This window comes from Dermochelys coriacea, chromosome 11, assembly GCF_009764565.3.
Source record: "Dermochelys coriacea isolate rDerCor1 chromosome 11, rDerCor1.pri.v4, whole genome shotgun sequence".
In the NCBI taxonomy this organism is placed as follows: Eukaryota; Metazoa; Chordata; order Testudines; family Dermochelyidae; genus Dermochelys; species Dermochelys coriacea.
Genome location: NC_050078.2, coordinates 26,955,643 through 26,967,749, shown reverse-complemented (window position 1 = coordinate 26,967,749; position 12,107 = coordinate 26,955,643). Strand labels below are relative to the sequence as shown.

The window sequence follows — 12,107 nt, the reverse complement described above, 5'->3', positions numbered from 1 at the left end:
TGTGACCTCCCATTTCATTTTCCCTTGTTTCAGTGCCATTCCATGGGTACAGGCTGTTCAATTATGGCTTTTAGGCTACAGGGTAATTTATTTTATTCATCCTTTTGCAGAATTCATTTAGAGTCTGACATCCAAGTTACATATTAAACACACCAACATTACATCTTTCTAGTGTTTGTACAGTAATGCCTTCTATCTAACTGCCTGTCCATATCACCAATGCCCTCAGCAGAGAGCCAGTATGCCTTTTAGCAAATAGCACAGTAAAATGAAAATTGCTAATATAATGTTAAAAACATTACCAACATGAAATCAATATTGTTGGTATCAGTTACAAAATAATGGAAATCAGAACCTGACAATGACCCAAATAGGCATCACTCACACGTGCTCCAGAATCTATCCTGCCTAACCCTTTGGGTATTTAAACCAAATCTAGATTTGAAGCTCTTGTAGACTAGGAAATAGTAGGTGATGTGGTTTGATCACATCCAAGAAGCTAAGGTGTGTGTCATGGGAGAAGAGAATAAGAAATGAATGAATACAAAATGTTCTTGTAAATATTGGCACTCTTACATCATCCCCAATGCCTATGTTTTCTCTACTGCAGCCAGAGAAGTCTGGGAAAATAAACATGTATGTTACATTCTGGTGGGGCCTATCAAGATGCAGATTATTCCAACCTCCTTGAAGGGAGAGGGGTGAAGGAGGGAGATTTTCACCAACTTGCCAGTTTTAGGGTAGACCTTCTAACTGGGTAAATTTCAACTTGAAGCAACATACCCATGCTAGCTCCAATCAAGCTAGAACCCTAAAAAGAGAAAAGGAGTACTTGTGGCACCTTAGAGACTAACAAATTTATTAGAGCATAAGCTTTCGTGAGCTACAGCTCACTTCATCGGATGCATTCCTCACGAAAGCTTATGCTCTAATAAATTTGTTAGTCTCTAAGGTGCCACAAGTACTCCTTTTCTTTTTGCGAATACAGACTAACACGGCTGCTACTCTGAAACCTAAAAAGAGAGTGTAGCTGCAGCAAGGTGAGTGGTAGGAGGTGTTAGCTGCCCTGAGTACATGCCTAGCATCTGGGATAGGATTGCACTTGGGCAGCTAGCCCATCCTGCCACTCCCAACACTGACAGGTACCTCAATCAGAGCTAGCATGGATATGTTTCCTTGAGCTGGAATTTACATTGCCAGCCTGAAGCTTAGATGTACCCTTAGTGAGTGAGGCTGAGACATTGTCGTGACAAAGTTGATCTACATACCGGAATATTGGAAGAACAAAGAGGAGATAGCTAACAGCTGCTGAGAAGAAAGTCTAGTCATTAAAAAGAACATTACTATTGTGCTTTGCTCCTACAAATTACCATTATATTTTAAGTGTTGTATGCAAGTATCTGCCAACAATTACCACATAATAGTATCAGAGTCTATCACACAATTTTATTCTTCAAGATGGGCAATACAAGAGGTAACTCTTGGAAAACGTTGGCCTTCTAATGGCTTCTCAACTTCAGTTTTTAGCAACAACTAGTAATACACTTGACTAGACTATTAATAAAAGATTTATAAATTGGTGCAGACTAGTGGATATCTGGGATGCTCCAAAAACTTTTACATCTTCCTAAAAATCAGTCTTTTTGACAAAGATAAACTGCATGTAAAAAACAGACATCAGATAGAGGAATAACCAGCAATGCTCCTACTGTTTTCTGTGACAGTTCATCAGCTAGCTGTTCATTGGCTCGGGTCTTGTCCTCCACTTCTTGTGATTTCTGGTCATAATTGACAGCTAATTCCTCCAGGGCCTGAAGAACCTCTTTCACCTCATCTTTTGCAGCTTCATTTTCAATCTGAAGACGAGTCAGTTCCTCTTGGATCTTCTCATAATCTCTTCTAGTGGAAGCCAAAAGCTGAAAATAAATGGCAAAGATCCCAAGAAGGTCATTGTTCCCCCAAGAACTAGCTCAAAAGATTTACAACATTGACTACAGGAGATCTTGACACGCTACCAGAAACAATATCAGCAGCAGGTGTAATGTGCAAATATATCTTTGAAGAAACTAAAGCAAAAAAAACCTCTGGACCTCATAGAAAAGAAAGCTTAATCAAATGCTATTATGCCGCAAGATTCAGACAGAAAAACTTATTTTGAGCAGTTTCATAGCTTCAAATTCTTTTTCCACTCTGAATTCAATGCTGTCCAAGCTAAGAACCAAACTGAAAAAAAGACTTCAAGCCAAAGTGTCACAACTTTGAAGTGAACCACATAATAAGCTGCCTAAAGTAGCTTGGGTTGTCTTGTGGCATTTTGTTATAGGGAATATTTTAAACAGGAAAAACTGTGATAATCATTTTAAAGTTGAGTTAAAAGAAACTGTAGACAGACTTCTTTTAAAAAATTGCTCTTATTTTCAGAGATCAACTTAAAATAAGTAATTTTACACTTTGATTAATAAAAAGAACACAGGTTTAGCACTGACTGATGGCCGTCTCCAACCTTCCTGTTATACCCATCTAATCCATTTCATTCTCAAATAAGAAGGGACACAGGTAAGTTTATAGGATGGTGAAAAGTGTGCAGAGGTCAGTTTCATATTCTACTCTCATATCCTATTCCATCTTAATAAAAAAATTAAACCATGGAAAATTTTTCAAAATTCAGATTGCACACACTCTGAACTGGAAAACCTCTCAAGTAAAGTTACCTCTAGGAGAACAGTGTCAAAATAAAAGAGAAAACTGAAAAGTATCTCCCAATATTTATTGCTAATAATACACTTTTGGAAAGTCACAAGTTGAAAAATTATTATTTGGTGCTGCATTTTGCCTTTATTTTTTTAAACAAATTTCATGCATCAATTAAAAGAAGGGGTTATTGATCGGGGTCATCCTAATGGCAATATCCTGGACATTTATTCAGTAGATACTTTTGTTTTTAAGGGTCTCATTTGATGGGTTGGCTGGAGCTTGAAGTGATGTAGATGTAGTTCTCTTAAGCTACTCACAGCCCCTAGTGACAAATTAGTAGTCCTGATGGGCGCTGAAGAATTAAATCCTGTCCAGCTTAGCCAGAAGGATAATGAAGACGCCATGGGAGTGGAGGGTTAAAACAATGAAGAAAAAAAGGGAGCTCTGAAAGATGGTGTAGTAGGCTCTTCTTTCTACTGCCATACTTCATAGGAGTGATAAAAAGTTAGGTAAGTATATGGTTATCAGCCTGAACTACCACTGTCCACTATCTCTTCGCCCCCAAGCCTTGAGGAAATTCAGCTCTAGATACAAAACCAGAACTGAGACAGACATTTCTAGATGCTGAATATATAGAAAGAGAAGGTGAAGAGATACTAAGAGGAAAGCTGGAAAACAGAAAGTAAGCAGGTCAGTTTCAGGACACATGCCCCTGCACAAAAAGTGTGGAAGAGATGATTCATCATTAGGGAAATGCACCCAGCTGGTAATAATTTATCAGGACCTAGGGATAGGAGATGATTTAACTATAATAACCAAACCCCTTAAAACTATTTCTCCGCTAAACTGACAGACTACTCCTTACAATTTATTTCAGATATTTTGATGTGCTTACCACTGTGGTTTCACAACACCAAAAATCTAGTGGTGCAATATACTACCTAATGTGTAAGTGGCAACACTGCCCTTGACTTGATTGCAGGGGAGGGGGGGGAAATCTAGACTTCAGGAGCTTAGTTATCTCATTCTTTACCTACTGGTTCACAAAGAAGAGATAAGCCTTAATAATACTGACAGATAGTGCAAGGAGCAGTTCTCTGTATTAAGGGGTAAAGATCTATGTTTCTGGAGTTCTAGTCCCCATGTTTCGCAACTTTGAGATGTAAGCTTCACTGTGGGGGCTATTAGAAGCAGCGTATTTACTACAGAGGCCAAAGAGAAAGAATCAGAATATAGAAGAGTGAACAAGTTATTGGACATCTATCCAAAGGAAGAGTGACTGAAATCTTAGGATGGAACACTGTGAAAGGTCAATTTATGAACACATACATACAAAGAAAGCAGACCAGAACAATTTAACAAGCAATTAATCTTAATTTAGTACATGGAGTTCTATCCCTCATGTTCTAGTAAAGTTTAGGCATGGCCTTCCTGCAAAGATTGAGAACTGCACCTGAGAATACTATATAGCCGTAGGTAGCCCAAGTGTATGTACTTTCACCCGAGAAAGAAATAGTTAACCCATGGCAAAGGAATTCTAAGGGTATTATAACAGCATATGTCCTATCTGTAACATGGTTTATAATAGCATTGAATCTACTAGTTTAATCAGCCAGAAGTAAGTGCTCTGGCTAATTAGGGAGAACAGCCACGTTGCATCATATATCAATGAACTAATCGCAAGCAGTAGCAGACTGTAGGTGGATCATTTCAATGAGAACTGTGAGAAGCTGGTGAAGTTTACAGATATGAAGTCAAATCCCCAAAAACCTTAGTTTCATTCTCTAAAAGAGGAAATTAGCAAAAATATTGCACTGGCTTCCAGAGGTGACAGACTGCCAGCCCCTTCCCCCCCCCCCCGCAACTTCCAATAAAGCTTCTAAGCCAGTGGTATAACACTAGCCTCAGGGATTTTGATAATAAAGTTGGTGACACAGGAATGAATGCAAAGAAAGAAAATGGTCAACATGGCAGGGATTAGAGGCCACTGAAAACAAACTAATATTGAGTAAGGATCCAGATGGAGGCAGGAGATGAGCTAGAATACAGGAGACTCCTAAGTAATTAAACATCCAAAAGGAGAGTGATGCAAATAGCCCAAGAAATAAAGGTAAGAAAAGATGACAGAACTCAGGAGTACAGAAACTATACAAATGGGGAACTAGTGAAAATGAGTGAGATTTGGACTCTAAATTAGACTTACAGACATTAGATCCCAAAGGACTACATTCTTTTACGAAACAGAAGTAGATGGTTTAAAACCCTATAAAGTTAAGAATACACACCAGCAAGTTGTAGAATGTAATTTGAAGTATTATTGCTGGCAATATGTGAAATGCAACACTAATCACGACACTCATAAGAACATAAGAATAGCCATACCAGGTCAGACTAATGGTCCACCTATCCCAGTTTCCTGTCTTCTGACAGTGGTCAATGCCAGATGCTTCAGAGTGAATGAACAGAACAGGGAAATTTATCAAGTGATCATCCCCTGTCATCCAGTCCCAGCTTCTGGCAGAGAATGGGGTTGCATCCCTGACCATCTTGGCTAATAGCCATTGATGGAGCTATCCTCCATAAACTTATCTTATTCTTTTTTGAACATACAACATCCCCTGGCAATGAGTTCAACAGGTTGACAGCTGTTCAAAGCTGAACAGTCCCGGTCTTTCTAATTTCTCCTTGTATGGAAGCTATTCCATACCCCTAATCATTTTTGTTGCCCCTATCTGAACCTTTTCCAATTCTAATTCATCATTTTTGAGATGGGGTGACCAGAGCCCCATGCAGTATTCAAGCCTATCATGGCTTCACATAGAGGCATAATGATATTTTCTATCTAAATCAGCTACTCCTTTCCTAATGGTTCCTAACATGGCTAGCTTTTCTGACTGCCACTACAGATTGAGCAGATGTTTTCAGAGAACGCAGTACAATGTCTCCAAGATCTCTTCCTTGAGAGTGGTAACAGCTAATTTAGATCCCATTATTTTGTATGTATAGTTGAGATTATGTTTTCCAATGTGCATAATTTCATTTGCCATTTTGTTACCCAACCACCCAGTTTTGTGAGATTCCTTTGTAATTCTTCACAGTCAGCTTTGGGATTAACTATTTTGAGTAATTTTCTATCATCTGCAAGCTTTGCCATCACATTATGTACCCCTTTTTCCAGAACATTTGATGATTACCTATTCTGTTCCTCAAGTACGTCACATTGGCCATTGTGGGAAGACAGGATACTGGGCTAGATGGACCATTGGTTGGACCCAGTATGGCCATTCTTATTTTCTTATGTACCAAGTTGAAATAGAGTGACCAGATGTCCCAGTTTTATAGGGACAGTCCCGATATTTGAGGCTTTTTCTCATATAGAAGCCTATTACCCCCCACTCCCGCCCTGATTTTTCACACTTGCTGTCTGGTCACCCTATGTTGAAAAGCACTGATCCCAGTACAGATCCTTCAGGACCTCTCTCCCTTCTGAAAACTGATAATTTATTCCTACTCTTCGTTTCCTATCTTTTAACCAGTAACTGATCCATATGAGGACCTTCTCTCCTATCCTATGACTACCTAGTTTCCTTAAGAGCCTTTAGTGAGGGACCTTGTCAAAAGCTCTCTGAAAATCCAAGTACACTAAAACCACTGGATCACCCTTGTCCATACATTTGTTGACCCCCTCAAAGAACTCTAATGATTGGTGAGATGTGATTTCCCTTTACAAAAGCTGTGTTGACTCTTCCCCAACATATTGTGCTCATCTATGTTTCTGATAATTCTTCTTTTTTACTATAGCTAACCTAGTGAGGAGGTTTCTGAACTACATCTGATGAGGGCAGAAGACAAAAGCCCACAGATAAGTCAAAAACATGGAGACCCGGGACAAGGGTCAGAATCTAGGCAGAGCATGGGCAGTTACAGGAGGAAAAAGGGAAAGAAAAGAGAAAACATAGAGGGGCAATCAAATCAGTATCATGTCTGTATACTGATGTGAGAAATATGGGGAATAAGCAGGAAGAACTCTCAAAAAAGAAAAAAAAGAGGTAGGTGAAGGGGCGAATTTTGCTATGTTAAACTGATCTCAGTTCACTTGCTGCACTGGTGTATTAAAGTTACTCTGTATTTCGACTGCTTTAACAGCAGAACTTGACTCAAGAAAAGCTTAAAATATAAAAAAAAAGTTGGTCAAATGGCAAAAGAAAGGACAGCAAAAAATAGAGAATTTAACTCACTATAAAACATTTCACCTCCTCTAAATCGTCCAGAAAATACCATAACTACATTTGAAAAGCTCAGTAATAGTGATTTACCATTTGTACAGTACTTTACATCTTCACACAATTACTACTGTATCCTCTTACCATCTCAGTGAGGTAGGAAAGGATCATCCTCATTTAAACACACACACATATTCCTTTTCCAGACACAGACACTGGTATAAAGAGATATTAACTGATTCACTTAAGGCCTCAGAGCACATCAGTGGCAGTGTCAGGATGAAAACTCAAGAAAAACTGATTCCATTTTCCACATACACTCCACTAAACTATGCAACCTACCAATAAGTAATGCCCAATCCTGGGCACTATTAATTCACCAGTAGTAATAATTTTCAAAAGCGTTGGCATTCCCAAGGAAATCAGGTAATTGGCTAACGTCCACCTTGGCTTGCATTTTACAAGACGAACATAGTGAAAAATATTTTACCAGCATTTCTCACTTTCAAACCCCCAGAGTTACCATCCTGTATATCAGGAGTGGGCAAATTTTTGGCCCGAGGGCCACATTGGAGAATAGAAATTGTAGGGTAGGCCATGAATGCTCACAAAATTGGGGTAGGGATGTGGAAGGGGGTGTGGGCTCTGGGCTGGGGAAGAGGAGTTTGGAGTGTAGGAAGGTTCTCTGGGCTGGGATCGAGTGGTTTGAAGGGCGGGAAGGGGATCAGGGCTGGGGCAGGAGGTTGGGTCTGGGGAGAGGCTCAGGGGTGCAGACTCCAAGTGGCGCTTATCTCAAGCAGCTCCTGGAAGAAGTGGCATGTCACTTTTCCTACTCGGAGGCACAGCCAGGCAACTCTGCACACTGTCCCATCCACAGGCACTGCCCCTGCAGCTCCCATTGGAGTGCCGGATGGGGCATTGGAGCATGTAGGAGCCGGAGCGGGGCCATGTTGCGGCCCCTGACCCAGTGCCCCAGCCAGAGAACCGGAATGGGGCCGAGCTGCATGGTGCAGCCCTTGACCCAGCACCCCAGCCGGAGTGCTGGAGCAGGGCCAAGCCACATGGTACGGCTCACAGGCTGGCTTAAAACAGCTCACAGGCTGGCTCCATCCCACGGGACGTAGTTTGCCCACCCTGCTCTATATTATGGCCCAGCAATATGGTGTACTCGAATGTGTGCCCATTTAGACTTCAAATTCTCAAGATGACCAGGCTAACAAACCCAAAGTTTAAACCCTTCCATCTGTCATATAAGGCAACTCTCATCCAATAGATTTTTAGCCAGTTATAACATTTAGCAGCATAGCTAATACAGTAATGTTAAAAAACAAAAGCTCCCTATGAAACAAAATTTTTCTAACAAAGGTTATTTGGATTTTTTTTTTACCTCATCTTGATCCAACATTTGTTGTTTTAATTTCTCAGCCAACTGGCTCTGCTGGTTGATTTCATCATCCTGCAATTTAATAAAAAAATTTATTTCTGTAATTTGGATTTGAACCCTTTTCTTTTTTTTGCGGGACCTGTACAACAGTAATGCCCAAGATGGAAATAAAATGAGTATAAATATGGATGGGCAGAAGAAAGAATTATAAAGAACAGCTACATGGTTAAAAGATACATACGTGATTAGATGTCTCAGTAAAAATCATAACACGTAGCTAAGCAGGCTTGCCTCAGATCATGACTAAGACACTGGAATGGCAGTAACTGCATTAAGCAAACAAACCGCTGATAGTCAATTTGTAATTGTATAACACAACAAGATCTTCAGTGCTAAGGTTGCAGACTCCAATTAAGGGCTTTTCCAAACACACATTTATGCTGGTGCTTAAATGGTGCTTTTATGGAGCAAGATCAGTCAGCAGTTTCACTATAAATGTTTGACTTTCAAAAGTTAAATTTAGCTGTGAAATATAGATATTATTTTATAAAAATGTCTGCCACTTTATTCTGAATGGAAATAGATTAGAGATAGATTTATTAAACAAGAACTAGGGCCAGTCCTGAACTTCATTAAAAAAAATACATCATAAAACATGGGTATACTTTGTTACATTTATATCTTTCCTTCCATATCAAAGACCTTGAAGGAAACATTATCCACCTTTGTGTGGATACTGCAATTCTATTGACATTTCAGGTTTTTAGTTAAGACAATATCATCAGGGCTAAAAATTGTTGTTGAATGCAGAAGTAGAAGAGAGGTGTCGGACTCCACTGAATACATTCTCTAAAAGCATGGATTCAGATAGACAGGTCAATCCTAGCAGCTGACAAAGTCGCTCTCATCCATTCTTGTGAAAAGGGTTGTCTATCTCTAAAGCAACTCAGCATCTAAGTGGCTGATTTTGTGCCCCATCGGAGTCCATCAGAATTCTGAATTTTACTGGCAGCCATCCTAAACAATAGATGGATTTCTGATGGCAAGGCTAGCTATCAAGTATAGCATATAGAACACTTCATTCCCAACACGTAAAATTGTCTTTCAGATTTCCTGTAAACATAAAATGTGGGTTCTTGAGAGTTATAAATGTGAAAGTCTTGTTTTTATATTATAATAAAATTTTATATAAGGGAAAATCACCACCCTTCATATTCCCTACAATCATGTAATAATGGATTGAATTGTGCATTCCTATATTTCCTGGAGATATAAATCTCAAAAAAAGTGCAAGTGACTACAACAATCTATAGTTAATCCTTTGAAGAACAATATAGCCTGTGTGGCTTTAGAGGGGATGGGGGAGAGTAAGTAATTAAGTACTTTATGACTAGAATTTTTACCTCTTGATAAGCTATGTGGAATATCTGCAATTTCACCAAGCAGCTCAGATGGTATTTTGAAGATGAAATCAAGGATTAAAACACTGCTTGATATTTCTGGGGTCAGACTGTGCATGGTCCTTGTCCAAGAGCACAATGGAAAGCACATGTTCAATAGCCCTAACACTCTCCCACTGCATTCAGGACTCAGAGACAAGGATAGTCCCTGTGCTCTCCTGAGTCCAATAGCTTTTAGCTATCAGTAGACAGAGAGCCAATGCAGCTTTTTACCCATGATTTTCCATTTGTGATGAACAATCCTGATGAAAAAATACGAGTTAAAATGAAGTTTTGGTTCAGGAATATTTTTAAGCAATCAGTTTTTGCCAAAATGTCGTCATCTTTTGGCACTCCTAACATATATGTTATAGTTAAAAGAAAATACTTCTGTTCGGGAGATTTTGTCACCCAAGCCCACCTATTCAGAATGATAGGTGCCCAATAAATTCTTCTATCATATATTTGAGAAGTACTGATAATGTATTGGACCTGCACAAGACAAATAAAAGACTCCTGTCTTGAGGTACTTGCATTCTAGGAGACTGACATAGATCAGACAAGATGCATTAGAAGACCTAAAGGATGGTCTTAGATTTTACTTATTAAATTTTAATTTAACATTTGTATCTCATGCTCCTCTTCCCCCCCACCCCTGCCTGCTCCTAAATAATGTTGAGATGAGGGGGTAGGTAACTGATGTGGGTTCTGGATCTCCTGGAAAAGGAGGAGGGATTCAGGAGGAAGTGGGTAAGACCCTTACAAATTAATGTCAATCTTTCCATAGACTTCAATGAGAGTTGTATAGAGACATGCATGAAGAAAGTGTGGAGTAAAATAGATGGATATAGGAGATTTGGTAGTGGGACTTTGAATCCTGGATCACTTCCTACCCACCCAGAAAGAAAATTCATGGCACTCAAAATGAAAATATAGAAAATCTGTGACCGTCACACTGAGTAATTATGTAAAATGGTTGATTGGTAGAGGTTTAGTGAGTTTCAATTATATGGCTCTGGTGCCAAAACAAGCTGTAGATATCAGATGAGCCTACTGTTTTTAGGATGATTAACCAGTAACAATGACAGGTTTCAGAGTAGCAGCCGCGTTAGTCTGTATTCACCAAAAAAAAAAAAAAAGGAGTACTTGTGGCACCTTAGAGACTAACAAATTTATTTGAGCATAAGCTTTCGCGAGCTACAGCTCACTTCATCGAACGCATTTGGTGGAAAATGCAGAGGGGAGATTTATATACACACACACAGAGAACATGAAACAATGGGTTTTATCATACACACTGTAAGGAGAGTGATCACTTAAGATGAGCCATCACCAGCAGCCGGGGGTGTGGGGGGGGAGGAGGAAAACCTTTCATGGTGACAAGCAAGGTAGGCTATTTCCAGCAGTTAAGAAGAACATCTGAGGAACGGGGGGGGGTGGGGTGAGGGGGGAGAAATAATGATAGGTTTCAGAGTAGCAGCCGTGTTAGTCTGCATTAGCAAAAAGGAAAGGAGTACTTGTGGCACCTTAGAGACTAACAAATTTATTTGAGCAAAAGCTTTCGTGAGCTACAGCTCACAAAAGCTTATGCTCAAATAAATTTCTTAGTCTCTAAGGTGCCACAAGTACTCCTTTTCTTTTTATGGGGAAATAGTTTTACTTTGTGTAATGACTCATCCATTCCCAGTCTCTATTCAAGCCTAAGTTAATTGTATCCAGTTTGCAAATTAATTCCAATTCTGCAGTCTCTCTGTTTTTGAAGTTTTTTTGTTGAAGGATAGCCACCCTCAGGTCTGTAATCGATTGACCGGAGAGATTGAAGTGTTCTCCAACTGGTTTTTGAATGTTATAATTCTTGACGTCTGACTTGTGTCCATTTATTCTTTTACATAGAGACTGTCTAGTTTGACCAATGTACATGGCAGAGGGGCATTGCTGGCACATGATGGCATATATCACATTGGTAGATGCGCAGGTGAACGAGCCTCTGATAGTGTGGCTGATGTGATTAGGCCCTATGATGGTATCCCCTGAATAGATATGTGGACAGAGTTGGCAACGGGCTTTGTTGCAAGAATAGGTTCCTGGGTTAGTGGTTCTGTTGTGTGGTTGCTGGTGAGTATTTGCTTCAGACTGGGGGGCTGTCTGTAAGCAAGGACTGGCCTGTCTCCCAAGATCTGTGAGAGTGATGGGTCGTCCTTCAGGATAGGTTGTAGATCCTTGATGATGCATTGGAGAGGTTTTAGTTGGGGGCTGAAGGTGATGGCTAGTGGCGTTCTGTTATTTTCTTTGTTGGGCCTGTCCTGTGGCAGGTGACTTCTGGGTACATGATTTCAACAGTTTCCATCCCACCATCAACCTCAGCCT

The 12,107-nt window shown here is 39.9% G+C and overlaps 1 protein-coding gene across 3 annotated transcripts in view; it reads right to left on the bottom strand.

Moving 5' to 3' along the window:
• Positions 1 to 12,107, bottom strand: part of KIF5C (kinesin family member 5C) — a 166,498-nt gene that overhangs the window by 63,021 nt on the left and 91,370 nt on the right. For all 3 annotated transcript variants that reach the window (XM_043505111.1, XM_038422343.2, XM_043505112.1), the window contains exons 13-14: positions 8,305 to 8,373; positions 1,710 to 1,916 (exon numbers count right to left, since the gene is read on the bottom strand). In XM_043505111.1, the coding sequence (XP_043361046.1) occupies positions 1,710 to 1,916; positions 8,305 to 8,373 (276 nt within the window). The remainder of the gene's footprint in view (positions 1 to 1,709; positions 1,917 to 8,304; positions 8,374 to 12,107) is intronic.